The sequence below is a fragment of the Boleophthalmus pectinirostris genome, unplaced genomic scaffold (assembly GCF_026225935.1).
Source record: "Boleophthalmus pectinirostris isolate CB_2022bp ecotype Guang Dong unplaced genomic scaffold, ASM2622593v1 HiC_scaffold_23, whole genome shotgun sequence".
NCBI lineage: Eukaryota > Metazoa > Chordata > Actinopteri > Gobiiformes > Gobiidae > Boleophthalmus > Boleophthalmus pectinirostris.
The window spans coordinates 15,379,488-15,397,751 of record NW_026571207.1 but is presented as its reverse complement, the minus strand read 5'-3'; the positions used below and the strand labels follow the sequence as shown (position 1 = coordinate 15,397,751).

General features: G+C 37.3%; 1 protein-coding gene across 1 annotated transcript in view; it reads right to left on the bottom strand.

Moving 5' to 3' along the window:
• Positions 1-18,264, bottom strand: part of gfra4b (GDNF family receptor alpha 4b) — a 47,857-nt gene that overhangs the window by 9,037 nt on the left and 20,556 nt on the right. Inside the window, 6 exon segments of the mRNA XM_055159008.1 lie at positions 835-969; positions 3,274-3,319; positions 3,321-3,384; positions 6,342-6,687; positions 9,922-10,002; positions 10,398-10,673. Coding sequence (XP_055014983.1) covers positions 835-969; positions 3,274-3,319; positions 3,321-3,384; positions 6,342-6,687; positions 9,922-10,002; positions 10,398-10,673 — 948 coding nt within the window.

Below are 18,264 nucleotides of genomic sequence, written 5' to 3'. Positions count from 1 at the left end.
CAGATGAGTCATGAGTTTAGACCTACGCTATATGAAAATCTATATACTCTGAGCAATGAGTTAAAATAGAAGACATTGAAGTGAATAATTACAAGTTACCATCCTTCGTTTTGCACCACTAAGTCTTCATTCATGAGCTATATTGTGTGTGACAGTCAAAGCAGTAAAACACCTGTAGCCAATTATTATTATTATTTTTTTTTTCATGTATTGTCAACGTTTGTTAATTTGCCTCAGTACAGATATATTGTATAAGCAGCTCCTGAGGTCAAAATAAGTCTGCTGTGTATGGTTTGCATTTTAGAAAGTTGTTGGGTTTTTTGTTTTTATTTTTGTTTTGTTTTTTGAACAGAGAATAATTAGTATGTCCAGAACACATAATGTAAATGAGGAATAACTTTGAACCATAGCTAAATGTTTTTGAGTAAAATCAGGTACAGGGCCATTAAGGATCTACATACAGAATTAAAATCTTTCATTCATCCCGTATTATTTTGTTCGGGCTATTGCGGGTAATAATTAGCACACATTTAATTTTAAGATTGAATCAGACATCTAGTTGTAATTTTTATTCTAAATTAGAAAATATAATGGGTTGATCTGAGCTGGACTGGCTTGTCTGAATGTATTTTTATTCAGTAACCCTAAGGTCTGAGACACTGTGATGGATGCTGCCACTCTATCAAGCTGTCAATCAAAGCGGACATGGTTTTAAATATAAATGAATTTAGCACACCTCCAAAAAATCTGCATTGAATAAATGTATTGAAAATGTGTATGTGTTGTAATATCATTTTGTGTCAGTTTAGCATTACTGGGGGTTTCAAAACTTACGGAGACAGATGTTGTCAGCGAAGTATCCCAGGAAGTCGTCACACTCGTCGCGTTGGCTGCCGCTGTTGGCACAGGTGCACCATGGGGCCACACTGGACGTGGAGTTGTCCACATAGTTGGGAGTTATTGTACTTCCTGCAGAGAGCACAGAAGGCCAAGAGAATTAAATATTCATTCTCTTTTCACTTGTTATTCACAGGGTTTATTGTCTGAGGCTCTTTCTCACTGACCAAATGGAGGCAGTGTTATTTTTACATTAGGACAGTGTTCATTCTGATAACAAATAAACACTAAAAGTCTTATATTACATAATACTTAGAAGCTTTAAGTCATGTTAGAATGTTGTTATCTCATCAAAAACATGCCTGGAGTTGTGTTTTGCTTCATTCACACATGATTGAGTAATCCTGCATTAGTAGGCTGTCTACATCTCCAAAGCTTAAAATGCTCTGTTCCACCTTGTGATGTCATGAAGCAGTAGTTTTCAAGTTAACACCTTTTACCTTTTGTTCAGTAGAGCTTGGCAATTCAAGAGTTGAAATTCTCCAAATGATTCGGTGAAGGTGTATGGAATTTAAAGCACAATGAAGCACTTCCTGTATTACCACATGGCATCACAAGGTGGAAAAGGATGTTTTCAGTTTGAGAAAAGAACTCAGCCTAAATGCATTGTGCAAATGAAACTAAATGAAACACAACTCCAGGTATGTTTTTGATGAAGAAACATTATAACATATGTGTATAATATATGCCCTTTAAAGTTGCACAATTTAACTTTTTTGATAGAGGATTCATGTGATGATCCGCCTTGTGATGTCACGTGGTTAATACAGGAGGTTTTCCAATGTATTTTTAAACTATATATAACAGAATAATTTGGAGATGAAGATGAATAGAATAATGAACTCAAACATGTGTGAATGAAACAAAACATAACACTTTAACATGGATTCAAGATTTCTATGGTGCATGTTCATATTGCACTGCTTCATGCATCTCCTACCATATGTGTAAAGACTTGTGTATTAGATTTTGAGTTTGGACGTGGTCTTGTTTTGGCATCACACTGAAAAGGAATAAGGCTATAATAAAATTCATTAGGAGCTTGGACTAGTTTTCGCTACCCTCCTTTTCAATTTGTTTTAATTAGTTAAAGAAAACATCTGTAATCTTTTATAAAGTTTTCATCAGCAAAAATATTACAAGGACAAAAAATATGTCCAAAACTCACCGGCAAAATAAACACTGCACTAGGAGACACATGACAGTCGAAAAGCAATACTTTCTTTTTCATTATTTGCGATCACCAAAGTGTCCGGTGTTAAGATGTGACGTTCCCACATAGCAGCGGAGGAGGCTGTTGAAGCACTTTAATAAATACAAGAGTGGAATGAAAATGCCAAGTGTGTGTTTGTGCTGAGGGGCACCATTTGAGCTTGTTGAAATGCATTAGGTTGGGTTTGCTCCTCTTTCCACAGTGTGCAAAGCAAAGCCTGCTCTTTTTATGGACTGTTATAAAGCAAATTAAACACACCTCTGCAAGCACCACTTATTATGCACTTTCTGACACAAATGTGCTACTTTTGGCACTGCTTACTGTTTACAGCTTTACCCAAATGCTTCCTTTTTGCATCCAGTTTCCTTCTCACTAAATACACTGCCTATAAGACAACTTACTGATTAGTGGGTTTCAGAAAAATAGCTAGCCATTTTAAAGGCCACTCTTAAGCTAGCTAGTTATATGGCTACAGCTAATTAAAATAGGTCTGTGTTCAAGTTTGTAATTAAATGAATAATAATTACATGATTGCAGCTTTTTTTTTTTTTTTACACGGAAGTATCAATGGGGAAAGAACTTGATTTATTTGCTTTATACAGCACCTTTCAAGACATCCAATGTGCTTTACTTACCACAGACACTGTGTATGCTGTAGAGTTGCCCTGGGTGGAGACTGAAGGAAGGCTACCAATTTGCACCATCAGACCCTCAGACCACCATCAACCCTCACACACCCACCATTCTAAGCAAGTGTCTTGCCTAAGGACACAACAAGAGCATGCACTAGATTGCCACCCCACTGTGACACCTGGTATTCCCGGAGGTCTCCAATCTAACTAACCCCAACTCGGCATAGCTCCCATCAAACAAGATTTGGCATTCTCAACATGGTATGTCCTTCTAGTGAAAAAACAAAATAAATCAAAACAAATATATACATAATAAATACAAGAAGACTTAATTTTCAAAATATTCCTCCACATTTGTTTCTGATTTATGCAATATGCAACATTACATTTTATATATTGTAAAATTTAATTTTTTAATTTTTTTTTTTTTTTGAGAATAAGAAAGAAGCATTTGTTTACTTCTGTATGAAAACTGCATGTTTTTCCGGTGCACAAATTTAGACCAACTTCTTAGTGATAGTGTAAACGTACCAATGAGCCCTGTGTAGGCGAGGAGACAGGCTCCGTAGTTGTCTTGCGTTGCAGCCCGTGGCGGATGTCTCTGATGGAGCACAGTCGAACTGAAACTGTGCCAGGCGAGACCTACAAACAATCACCTTTTTTAGTACAAGAACATATTCTTAAGTTTTTTAGCCTTCTCAATATGATACTTGCACTTTGCTGTTAATTAAGAGTTTGGGTATACGCTCTTGGTATATATATGATAAAGACTGAAGGCATTGGGGTGTAATGCAGAAGTGATAGAAAGAGTAATATATTTCATCCCTCCAGACCTAGGATCATTAGTAAAGCCCTCTGAGTGTAATGGGCCTGTGAAAAATAATGGCCATGACCAGAGATAGCAATGAGCGATAACTCTGATCCATCTGGCTCTTTATCTGTGCTAAATATTTAATGTGTTATTCCAGCCGACTCTCCGGGGCCTTCTAACCCATGGAGGTGGAGAGCTTTAGGGGTAAAACAGAGGCCCATTTTGTTGATTGAGTAGCTGTTTGGTTTTCCACAAGGCGTTATCTATTGGGGCTATGGTTCAAACATGTATGTCAATTCAATTGTATGGTAACATTTTTGAAACTACTTTGAGATGAAAATCGAATTATGATCTTTATGACAAGCATTGCATTTATGGTTAGATTTACAATGGTATATAGTTATAATCTGTGACACCCGTGGATTCTTATGTTATAATTTACACATTTTATTCATAAACATCTTAATAAAAGAAACAAGCCTCCTGACTTCTTCCGCATTTGAAAACTGTGGTACCTCAGCACCTCCAATCGATAGCTGCACATCATGTTAGCGAGCCATGGATTTGTTTTCATTCGTACCAAAATGACTACATGCTGGGTGCGCCACCTATACCGACACCCCTTTATTACGACATGTCTCTATTTAGACATGCCAGTATTACAGCATTCCTCTATTTAGACGTGCTGGTTTTCTGACACTTTTTAGTATCGTTATTCTGACATGCATAGATGCAATAGGTCTACTTGACAACTATGTGACTCTTACGCAACATTTATTTGGCTCTTCTTGCAATTAAGCATGAAAAAATGCACTGTTCAACAAAGAATTGCCTGTGAATCTATCTGTTTAATGACCACTCAGCATTTCTACAACAGTCCATGATGTCCATGATGCTGTGAATGTTGCACTTAGGCTATCACTTGTATTGTGGATAACATGCCATTCTGGGTATGAGTGAGTATAATAGGCTATCACATTAATATTATTCATGTCCGAAAAGTGGAATGTTAGAAAAATAGTAAAGTGCTGTTACTTTGAAGATGGAAAAAACAAAATCGAAGTAGTGGGATACTTGAAAAATAGTTTATGCTGCTACACTGACAATTAGACGTCAATGTCTAAACAGTGGCATGTCGGAAAAGCAGCGTATAACTCCACACACCGCAGATGAATCCTGCATGTATCACAGTTTAAGAAAATAAAATTGGAGAATGAAGTAAGTTCAGACCAATAGAATATGCCTAGTGGCAGTGCATACGGTGGTTAATCTGCAAAACGGTCTGTTGAAAATAGGCGATTAAAGATTGCTCAAACCTGCATGAATTACTTAAAAAAATAACTATAACATGATTAAACTCTCTGAAAAGTCAATTTTGTTGAATAGGTCTGCTTTAAATAATATCAGTCTTTCGATTTGCTAATTGCAACAATTTAAACTACAGTTTGGTTGCATTGCTGTGTACTGTGTATCACACTATGTATGACACAGTAACACTGATGCAGGATAATCCAGTAACACTTGAAGTGAATTCTATTGTAGAAACAGCAACAGTAATGAAAAGGTAGATAGTGTTTATAATCAGTCAGTCATGTTAATTGCTCTACCTCAACAAGCCCTACAGCTTAAATGCTCCAAAAGAAAAAGCTCCTTTATAGTGCCTGAAACACGTATAGTTGATCTATCAGTTATTGAACAATAAAATGATACTGAAGTGATTGTGACAGCCGGGCCCAGGCGATGTGCAGATCTACATCAAGATGGTGGCAAGAGGATTTGTTAGTCGAATTGGAATTAGATCATTAACAACAAAGCTAGTGCAGACATGTGAGAGATGACTTTAATATCTACTGCTGACAGAGGGACAGACTGAATAAATGAAAGGCAATATGTTGAGTTCACTTGACAGCACTACATTATAAAGTGCCCAGAGTTTTTAAATAGGGATGGAGTGTAGGTCTGTGGTAGGACTTTCAGTTAATTGGTGTTTTCAGATGTTTTATCCTAATTTATGGTAAATGGGTTAATTAATTAATTTAAATGAATCTTTAGATTTATATAGTGCCTTTCATGATAGCCAGTCATGTGTCAAGTGCTTTACAGTGCATTATTCATTCTCTCCACACTTGGTGGTAAGCCACTTCATTCTTGTCAGTTTAAAAGGACTTTTAGAATTCATTTTAATAGTTGACGAGTCAACCAATTATTTCTATTGTATTTCTATTGAGACTTTTTAAATCCATTATCATTATTTATTGTATTGACTGAAGGCTTCTAAATAGAAATGATGATGAAAATCAGAAATTGTTTATTATTTTTTGACATTTTCATTTAATAATATATTTTCTCTCATATTTTCAGAGAATTTTGTTCCTGCTGTGATAAAATGATTTAATGCACAGATTTAATGTTTGTGTGTGCGTGTGTGTATGCGTGTGTGTGTGTGTGTGTGTGCACCTTTAATATGTACCCATAAATGTTGTTTTTGCAATTATTGTAAATGAGCTACTGCAACAAAGTAATTTCCTGAAAAGGATTAATAAAGTATATCTAATCTATCTAATCTAATCTCTGTCTTTGCCATGAAAATTCTCCAGATAACGATTTTCAAAATATTACTACATTGAATTTTCATAGTCGACTAGTCACAACTAGTTCATTAATCCTTGCAGACCTAATATATATGTCAAATGTGTAGTCCTATTCAACAATTTATGAAAAGCTTCAGCATTTGTGGATTTGCCAGTACGGATTCTTTTAAAAACACAAACTATGAACCTTCTCTTACCTGCACACGTAGTCGGCTTTACAAATCCGCATCTGAGTGAGACAGTTGGGTTTCTCTGGACTTTCGTAGGAGCAGCTGGGTACGATGGTCTGCCTGCGTCTTTCTGCACACGCCGTGTCAGTGCATGGGCAGAAGAGCAGCTCGTGTGTGTAGTCGGCAGGAACACGGTCAAAGAACTTACGGAGAGCTTTGTTGCACTTGGGCCTGTTGCACAAGCCCGATTTGGCCGTGGGTTTGATGCACACGGAGACGTATTCTGTACGCAACTTCTGGCACATGTCATCCACATTGCAGGCCTTCGCTGCATCCAAGCAACGGTTAACTGTTGTCATGCCAACCTCAGAGTCTGTGTGGAAGTCAAGTCAAAAAAAAGTGATCATTTGCGAGTTTGAAGAGGTACATAGCTCAGTGATGAGTTATTTTTTGCTGCTCATTTTGTTTCATAAGAGTTCAGGTTTATATGTTTGTGCAACTGTGTTCATTGTCACAACAACAGCGTAATTACTTTCTGTCCAATTTTAACTTTATGAGGTTTTTGCCAATTCATGCTAAAATGAATAAACATTTAAAGATACGACAGTGAACAGAGAGCTGCAGGTGCATGCCACTGACAAGAAGTTAAACAGTACACAAATGAAATGAATACTTTACCAGAGGCACTTGTGTGTTTAGAAAGGAAGGTGTGTCTAGCTAATTTTGAGGCATAATAAATACCTTATTAAAACAAAGCCTCAAACTGAAGTATCCCACACATAAAACAACTGGTTTTTTTTATTTTAATTTAAAAAATCTACAGAAAAATAAATAAAAATGAGAGTACAAAAAAAAATGAGAGTGTGGTTGCTATGAGGAAAGCTTTTTTAAACCAACAAATTTGTGTTGGCGTCTCAAAGTAAATCTTAAGTCATGTAGCATTGTAGCATTATTAAAACATTTGGATGACTGCAAATTGAGTCTCAAAAGAGGATTAGTCTGTTAAATATGTGTGAATGTCACATTAAAAATCTCTAATTCCGCCTTGTTCATTATAAACTGTCAACAGCTGAGACATAGGCATAAAGAGTCTTTGTGTAGCAGTGGCGTTAGTCAGACTTTAAGATAACTTAGAATGGGCTCACAATAATTGGTCTCCTAACCTAACTAACAGGCTCACAGCTCCACTCAAACAGTGAGACATACAGGACTACATATATACCCACAGACTATAAAAAAGTGGACTAAGTGAGCACCCACAGCGTTCAGCTCCACTCAAATGAAGCACGATCGAATTTGGAGTCATATTTTTGAGGTTTTGACGAAATAGCAGAAAACACTGGGATTATGTAGAATGGGTTAATACGAACATTTTAAGACCAAAATGAAAAGGCTCACTGCAGCAGTTACAGAGCAGGGACCACAGTATTTCAATGTAAGTCAATGGGAATCGGGGTCAGAAAGAGCAGTAAGAGCCGCATGCAAACTTCCTATTAGCTAGCGCTTAAGCTGTGTTCATTTTTATATACAGTCTATGTTCATGCTACATTCCATACACCTGCACTCACTCTTATGTAACATACAGTGACCAGACGTCCCTATTTACCCGGGACACTCCCAGTTCTGAGCCCTGTGTCCCCTGTCCTAGCAGATTTACCCAAAACCAGTGATTTGTCCCAGTTTTACACAAGAAATGACCTCAGATGGACATGTTTTCAACCAATTTGATCCCTGCAACAGTAAAGAGAGGCATAAATTGTCACTTGTTTAGGTAAAATACAGAAAAGCTGCTTCGAAAGGATCAAAACACAAAGAAAATGTGACTATACTGACTCATGAATGGGCCGAGTGCAGAACAATTCTCCTTAATTACACACTTGTTTCACAATTTTATTATTACCTACCAACCACCACAAGCCGGAGATGTCTCAGTTTTTGATTTTGGAAATCTGGTCACCCTAATGTAAGAGATAATCTTATGTAATGTCAATCATTATTTCATCTTTTCACTGTTTCTCCTTTTGACCTCTTGTATCTAGCTGAGATATTTTTATTACTTATTTTCTATTTTATTTTGTCTTCTACAGATACATTTATATAATTATGCCTTATTTGACACCAGTCGCTATTTTTATTGCTACTTTTCTCTTTGTTATTATAATATATTGTAATGTGTGAGCTACAGGGTCCAAGTCATTTCCCTTGTGGATCAATAAAGTTTGTCTAAATCTAAATCTAATGCTGGTGTGTATTGACAAAAGGAATAGCCACACTCCTCACGTACTGAGTTTTTACAATGAACTTCTGTGCTCTTATTGTTCTATAATATTTTCTTTACGACAAATCTTCATGGTTGAACTGAAAAGAACTGCTGTCAATTTCCAATGAACATTCCAAATAAATCAGATTTGACTCCCAAACAAAGCACCAAATTTCACTCTAGTTTAGACTGACGAAAAACAACACGAGAACCCACGCACAAATTTAGGAGAAAGTGAAATTCAAACAAATTGTCATTAAAATATAGACCACCTTGTATTGCTGTGTTTGAGATGATCATAACGCTCTATGGGTCAATAATCAGGGGTGTAGTGGGTGTGGTATGCGGGGGTACACCGTCCACCCACTTCTCCCAATGTGAGATATAAAAAAACTAGAGTTATTGGCAATGGTGGAAACAACCTGCATAGGCTCATGATATCTCCAGTACTGTGCTGTGGGACTGGAACAGGACTGGGACAGGTCTGGACTGGGTCTGAACAGGGACTGGACCAGAACTAGACCAGGACTGAGTGTCGGGATGGGCTCACAGGTGCGTCACGTAGACCCTACTCCACAGGCTCAGGGTTTTCTCTCTCTCTCTTTCTTTCTCTCTCTCCAAGTCCAGGATTGGTCCTGCTTTGGTCCTGGTTTGGTCCTGGTTTGGTGCTGGTCTAGTCCTGGTTTGTGCCTGGTTTAGTCCTAGTTTAGTCTTGGTTTATTCCCCACGAATGGCGTACTCCCAATACAAAAATCCCCACTACACCACTGTCAATAATGAATGAATTGTGTTTGAATGTTATGTTTACTTTTGTTCCTGGGTCTAGGCACTGATAGAAATGACAAGGACCAATATTTCTGAGAATAGCACCATGTACAATCAATAGGGAAATTTAACTCTTGCCCCGCATTTGGGAGTACATCATCATTCATCACATTCTAGAGTCTGGAAACCATCTGAAAAATGGGCCATACATGTCATATGTTTTCTCATGCTTGGTGTCCACTGCACGATACCAGCTTCAGTTTCATATTTTGTTATCTTTAATGCCTACTTCAGAGACTCAAGACTGTATCTTTTTACAAGAATCTTTCAACTTTTTTTTTTTTAGCAGCCTTGAGCAGCAAAAATAAAGAAAACTAATAACCCTCAAGTCAATTTAAATAGCGCTTATGTATACAATACTGAGAAATACTGTGCAGTAGTTAGATGTGTAGTGCATGTACATTACACTAGGGCCCTTGTTTTGCCTTGGGCTCACTTCCAGGGAAAGGCTTTGAATACAAGAGCATCATCAGTGGTGGAATGAGTAAATGAAGCCGGGTTAATGAAGGTAAATGGACTTACCAGCTGTGATGGAGGCCAGCCGGACATAGTCGTAATCCTTATGCACTGTCTCATAGGGGTAACTCTCCACCAGGTTCAGTCCTGCATGGAAAACATCTGCTCTGTTAATCCAGGTGAATCATGTTTGTTATATCCTCTACATTGGCATGCATAGGTAACTCCAATCATTTTGTGTCTCATTTCTCTAGAAAATAGATCAGACCAAAACGTTGACTAGCTAGTGTGCAAACAGCTCACGTTATTGAGGAAAGGTTCGTTTCCGTCCTTCTGACTTTTTTCCGATACCTGCTCAGATGTTTCAGTAGAAGCAGAAGTAGTTTCAATACTAGTTTTAGTATCGTTTAATAGTCGATTTTCAATACTTTTGACAACCCTAGTTAATGTGTATTTTAGGAATTCTGTGTAAATCAGACTAGGCCAGAAATATTTCAGTATTTGTGGTGATATAAACTCAGTGACCCTGCTAAGCTCCTCACCATGTATGACAGACTGGTGCAGGCTCCAGTAGATGCTCAGGCAGTTCTTCTCCTTCTTCATGCCTCGTTTGCACTGGCAGCCGTGTAAGGGGCTGGAGAGCAGGGCAGACACTGCATTGGCACACTGGCTCCTGGCCCCAGGGCCCAGCTTCATGTTACCATTCCCCGCCACACACTGTCGAAGGGTCCGTAAGCGAGGACTGCAGGTCTCATCACTGGAGCACGAGTCACCTGCCACCAAGCAGTCTCTACCAGCCACGATCACCTCTAACAGAGCTGTGGGAGAACAAATGTGGGAGTGGGATTTAGTGAGTTAAAGAACACACTGTATGCATTCTTGTGGCTATCACATTTTCTAACTTCAAAATGAGGTTTCCAATGAGGCATTTGGGTGTTTGAGCTCCCACTGGTGTCAACACCGGGAATGAACAATTAGAAATCTACAAATGAAGCCATTAGACAATGTGAATGCTATGCTAAGAGTGCCATGCCACTGTGAACCCCCGTACTAGTCTGGTGATAGTTTATGGGCTTAAAATCTGCATAGGAGACAATTATTATCTATAACCCAACTACCCGGACAAAATGCAAATCGAGACAACTTTGGATTAATGAATTAATGAAACAAGTGTACAAGAAGCAAAATACAACTCCAGGTATGTTTTTAGATATTTATTTGGCAGGGACAAAGCAATTAGACACAGGGATAACATTAAAACATGGTTAAAAGCTCAAAAAATCCATTTTGCATAACATGTGTCCTTAAAATAAAAACAATGATTTAACAATGATTGAACCAAGTGCATAAGATTCAAGTGCCTATACCACAGAATGATAGCCTTGCTTCAGTCAGTCTGCCCCAGGGCAGCAGCTTACCACGACCTTAAGGAACAAATAAATTATGACCTGTTCGGCTTTCCTGGAAAAATCCAGACTCATCGTTGTACCAGCATCTGTATAACAAATATAGAGATATAATTCTGGATTTCCAGACAACAGTTCTGCAATTTGAGAAGCTTTGTCAAGCCTGAATGAAGAAGTAATGTCTTTAAACGTGCCTGTGCTGCAGGCTGTACTGTCCTTGCCATAATACTGCAGAAAAGAAAATAACTATTCACAGGTTTCAGCCTCCTGTTACAGGCAACTTGATGACTCTAGTATTCAGAAAAGGAAATATTTTATTTTATTTCTAACTGCTATGGCAACAGTCCTAACTTAGTAGCACATGTCTACTCTAAATCACAGTGAATTAATCTTCACATTGTTCTATCGACTGGATCTATGGACACATTTAACAAGGCAGAATTGTGAATTGATTGAGACACAAGGCGTGTTCATGATGGCTTTGACTTCTTCAATACTTGTTAGAATCTTTTAAAAGCTGTACAAACCTAATCAATGAAAAAGTTAAGTCAACACCAGAATGCGTTCAGTTGCACTGTTTTTTGCACACATTACTAACAACTATAACAAAAGTATACAATTTCCTTAAACTTTTACGTAGAGTCCCTTTATGCATCACAGCTGGTTTCTTTAAAGAAATTCTAATAATATACATATTCTAATAAATATCGTTTTCATATTATGCCAATATACAATAATGTAAACATGACAGTGTAAAAGTGAGGGGTAGGACTTCAACACACTCCTTTTGAGCACCAGTGTACGGTACCGATATATGTACATATATATCTTTTTTGTGTATTGTAATATACCTGACGTATACTCAAACAAATAAATAAGCAAACTAATAATTGCATTCTGAAACAAATTCTGTGAAAACAAAACCTTCAAGAGTATGTCATCCCTACATGCAATTCATTCTTAAAAATACATTCCACAGCAAAAACCTGCAGCGAAGCCAAGTGAATCCTATTATTCTAACTCTCAAATCATAATACTTATAAATGTTCAATTTCATGCTGCCTTCATCTGCACATACTGAAGGTAAATCCACCACAAAATAGCATTCACTTTCAAAAAATGAATTTAATTTTATACAATGCCAAATATTTTCAATCAACTACAACTCACGAAGAAGTTCTGTTTTCAGTTTTTCTTATGAAACAAAATCTCTCTGCATGACCTAAACCTGCAAACAGAAGAGTGCGTGTCTTCCTTCTCAAGCCAGTGTCCACTAGTCCAGATGGTCAGTTGCAAATTGGAGGCAGAGTTCCCAGGCCTTTGCTTAACAACTGTGTGTGTGCCCGGGACAGACGCCATACATCAGCAATGCAAATGAGCTGCTTCGTTTGACATTTCCAATAAGCCTGTCTCCGAGTACCAGTAGCTTTAGCCAATTAACCATGTCAGTAATCAATGCGTGTGGATGCTAGCTTAAGTCCTCACATTTCCCTGGCACATAAATCAGGAGGAGATTAGCCGATCAGTTACCCCCGTGCTCACGCTTAATGGTCCACTTCAGCACAGATAAAAGCCTGAATCAAGCGTAATGAAGTCAGCTGGAATCAGACTGGGCCTCCTCTGTGGTCACAAAAGACATGAGTTTTTGGGGGGAAATTGCGATGTATGGGCATGCTGTACAACTCACCTTTGTTTTGAGTGTGCCATTTTACTATATTGACTTATTGTATGACAGATGGAACAATATATTTTGCACTGCTAAGAACTTGGTGGTTATTTTTTGGCTATATGATTAGATTTGAGCCAAGTTTGAATTAATGACTTCAATGACTCATTACCGATGCAAACTAAGTAACAGCGTGTCATTTTGTTATTTATTTATTGCAGCTGATATTTTTTTATTATGTTGTACTTTTATAATTGTTTTTTTAATTGGTGCTAATCCTGCTTCAGGGTTTGGTTTCAATATTATCTTTTATTAGGGGTGTAACGATACCCAAGTCTCACGACACGATATCGTCAAGGTATGAATCTCATGGTACGATATTTATTGCGAAATCGATTAGGGATGTAACAATATTCAAATCTCTCTGTACGATATTTTCACTATACACATCTCAAGGTACAATATTTAATGCGATATTTTGTTAAGGCTGCAAACTGCAGCTGCGAACTGTGAATATGCAACTTTTTCCTCTTAAAATGCCTTGACAAGATTTAATCCAAAGAAATAAGATTTAAAAGTGCTTAGAACTGTTATTTCTTCTTGTAGTCTACACTGAAATGGAGCAAAGGATCATGGTCTATGTAGTTCTCTCTGTCTTTTTTTAGCTATTGCTGCACCATAACTCTTAATTTAAGCAAAGATACTTGTAAATCGATATATTGTCATGGTCCACAATATTACTGTGAGAAATGTGACGATACGATATCACGATATTTCGGTTATTGTTACATCGCTATCCTTTATCATCTATATTTACTTCAGCAATATATCGCACATTAACAGTTTTCATTGTGACAGGCCTATGTGTGTAGTTTAATATGTTTTGAGCACATCTCAACTTCTGATGGCACTTTTATATTATGGACAATGTAACTTTTCAGTAGGAGTGAACAGTACCTGCTTGTCTGCATGGAGATACTATTGCTTACCTAGAATGTTCCACAATATGGCATAAAAATGATCACTCTTGCATTTATTTAAGTAAGTTTTTTCTCTATCTCTCAAAAAATCCTTAAAAACACACACAGTCTTTCTGTAAGTGGGCTTGCCTATTCACAGATCTGACCTGTAACACATCCTGGTGCATCTCCTGCTTTTCTGCATAGTTAAGTTTAACACCACACTGTCCATAACTCCAGGCAAAGTAATAACATTTCCGCGGAGATAAGCAGGTGGGGTACATTCTTTTAGAAAAATGACATAGTGCACCTTTAGATATAATTTAGGCAACACGAAAGAAATATAGGAATGATTCAACAATAAACTACAGTAATGTATTTTCTACTAACTTGAAAATGGATCAAATAAAATAAAAATAAATCCTCCCTGGTATGTAAATGTCTCACCCATATGGAGAGCAAATTTAATCCACTTTCATTAAGTTTCATGCCGTTAGGTGCCATGTAATACAGATTTTTCAAATATTAAATACAGAGAGGCCTGTAAATTCCAGCTCAGTACTTTGTGAACTAAAGATAAGTCCAATATGTTACAAAGGCTATAGTTACCGTAGTTAGGCTCTATATAGCCGAATAGCACAGAATTTGAAGACAATTTTCAAGAAACTGAAACTCTATTTTAACTTTCATGAAAGCCCAAACCATCAAACTTTGTTCACAGTGTGGTCTTTCTTGACTTGTTCCTCCAGTATACAGTATACAGTCAGTGTAAAGAAATATGTTTGTTAGTTACCACTGCCTTAAATGCTTTTATAATGATGTGGTCTTTTAAAAAAAAATATCTTAAGATATTGGGGGTGATGCTAACTGAAGGCATGCTCTGTCTGAAGCTTTGTTAGACTTAAATATGTGCTTTATTTTAATCACAATCTCACCAGAAGGAACTGACTTAGTTGGCATTACAACAGGAGATCTGATGTTTGTTTTTTTGTTTGTTTTGTTTGTTTTGTTTTTTTTGTTTTGCTTCTCAAATAACATTATGATCAACAGTTTTTCAGTTTTGACATTTTTGTTGAAAATCAAACACCTAAACAGGACCATGAACGCTCGTATTGATCGCAGTTTCCTGAAAATGTGCTGTTTAACGTGAGTTTTCAGACAATCTAAAAACATTTCAACAGTATTTGCTAACGGGTCACCATGGTAACCGATTAACATTCTGCCATAGAAAGACATGTAGAACACCCCAGCGTCATGTCACTGCAATGTAGTAATTCTGCACTTCTGCGCGTTCAAACACACACTGGCATTTCATTGTGTAAAAACCAAAACATACAAAATGAGGTCACAACGCATGGATGCTTTTGTGAATGAAGTGAATTGTGCTAGTTTTTCGTAGCTGGGTTGAGTGAGCAATATGTCCACTTCTGTACCTTTTATATCTTAACTTTTAATGTGAGCGTGAGTAGGGGCCAGGGCAGCCTCGGGTTTAAAGGACGACTGAGTAATTTGTGCCATTAATCACTTTTTATCAGTAACTGTTCTGACGGGGGCCATTCACAGGCTTTTAGTTAAAGTCCAATGAGATCTTATCAGAGCAGAATGAAGGCCCTCCGCACTGCAGTCAGCCTAAAGAGGAAATGCTACAGTCCAGAAATACAGCTGAATCAAAGCTCAGGTTCATGGGAGGTTTTTCCAGAGACCCAATTTGCATTTTACATTCATTAAGACTGCATAGAATAAACCACTCAAGATTTAAAGGTCCTATGTTACATAAAATCAATTATTGTGAGGTTTAAGCCAGGTTAAAATGTTGTTACCTTCCCAAAACATACATAGAGTTGTGTTTTGTTTCATTCGTATCTTGGTATATTCATCTGTCTACAACTTCAAAGCTCCAAAGAATAATTTATTCCACCTTGTGATGTCATGTCGCGGTATTTTTCAAGTTAACAGCTACCTTTTACCTTTCGCTCAACAAAGATGGGCAATTCCAGGTCTGAAATTATCCAAATGATTCTAGTGAAGGTGTATAAAGTTAAAAAACACAATGGAGCACATCCTGTATTACCACAACAGCTTGGTTGCACAGGCCTAGACTACAGGGGAGAAGTTTTTTATGCAGAATAAGCAGGACATTGTTGTTTGTGGAGGAAATTATGGTACTTCAAAATATGCAGCCTTTGCTATTTTCTAATTTCTTCCACTCAGATTGTGATTTCGATGTGATTCATCTTGCAGTCTTGCTTTGAAGTCAGTAATAATAGAAAATGAGACAATAAATATTAAATGTTACATATAATTTGTAAGAGGAATAGCTTTAAAAAATAATAAAAGATTTTGTTCACTTATTTGTTTTAAAATATAGCGCAATCAGAAGCCAAAAAGTATTAAAAATAGAACAAGCGTGAGCCAACTGCAGTTTTAACAGGTACTGAAGAACAGGTACAGATCAACACTATCCATAGAGTCCTAGAACAAACAAAAAGAGAATGTGAGGTGTAATTTTATGGAAGGATTTATTATTTTTGGACAGTAGCATGCTTACAATGAGTTTACTCTGAAGTGCAAGTTGTGTGCTTGTCTCCATAGAGATAGATAGGATAAATGCCATACTGTGGAACATTCTAGACAAAGCAATGAGCAACTCTCCACCAGAAAGGTTAGAGTGCATCTTTAACAACTTATTTCCAGATTCAGCCCCCTAGTGTGGACCTTCATATTGTCTTGTTTCCAATTGACCCTAATGCAAAAAACACTTTGACATGAACACATATTAAAGGGCCAATATTATACTATTTTCTGATCTTCCTCATCCTAAAATTACTTGGAGTTGTGTTTTGTCTCATTCACACATGACACACAGACCCTGCATAAATATTTAGGGGTTCTTCTCTCAAACAGATTTGTGATGTCATAATACAGGAAGTGCTCCACATTGTTTTTAAACTGCATACACCTTCACTAGACTCATTTGGACATTTTCAGCCAATCTCTACTGAACAAAAGGTAAAAGGTAGATGTTGAAGACTACTGCTTCATGACATCACAAGGAGAACAGAGCATTTTGATCTTTGGAGATGTAAACAGACTTATAATAAAGGCTTACTCAAACATGTGAATGAAACAAAACACAACTCCAGGTATGTTTTGAGACGAGATAACAACATTACATGACATTACAACATGGTTTAAAGCTCACAAGAGTCAATTTTGTGTACATAGGACCTTCAAGGAACATAGTGCAGATATTGGAGACAGCTAGTTTGTTGCCTCAAGCTTCAATGTGACAAAACACTGCCTGGGCAAGAAAAACAGAACTGTAGCAACACCATTATTTATTGATGGACGTCAGAGCAGCCCATGGAACTTAACCCAGGCTGGAGTTAGTGTGAAAATCTGTCTGTCACCTTGTTACAGTGGAGAGAAACATGGCAAACACACTGTGAGCTGGACTAGGGCCTCTCATGTTGCTCCCAAAGACTGTGCCAACCACCTCAGGCTCATACAGTGCCAGGCTCAGACAGTCTTAAAGCTCTGGGCACTGAGCCAGAAGTCAACCAGTAAGGCATCGCCCACCTGTTCACCCACACACTAATACACACACATGTTGGGTTTACAGACTTTTTACATTGACTTGCATGCTTTTTTTAAAGGTCCTATGTTACGCAAATCTAATGTCTAAAAGCTCATGTGATCTTTTAGACATGTTATAACGGTGTTACCTTCACAAAAGCATATCCGGAGTTGTGTTTTGTTTCATTCACACATGTTTGAGTAATCCTGCATGATTACTCTGTCTACATCTCCAAAGCGCAAAATGCTCTGTTCCACCTTGTGATGTCATGTAGTGGTAGTTTTCAAGTTAACAGCTATATTTTACCTTTAGCTCAGTAGAGGTTGGAATTTCCAGAGCCGAAATTATCCAAATGATTCTAGTGAAAGTGTATGGAGTTCCTATATTGCCTTTATTACCACTTCTTGTATTACCAGATGAAATCACAAGGTGGGGAAAAAAAAAAAATTGTGTGTGTGAGAGAAGAAGTCAGCCTAAATATTCAGGGTTTGTATGTTAAACATGTGTGAATGAAACAAAACACAAATATTATAACATATGTCAAAAAATAGTATAATATGGGCCCTTTAAAGACTGAACTTAGCCATAGCAACTACTTACTATTAGGTCTTACCTGCTTTTGTTCATGTACAACCTTTTTTTTTTTACTTTGAAAGCTGTGAAAAGCACATATAAACCCATTACATAGATATAAATATACATTTACACTACTGCAAAATGTTTAAATAAACCATCAGGCACAGCACCTTTAACCTAAACCTTACTTAACCAATTATAACACATATCTGGACTTTAAATCAT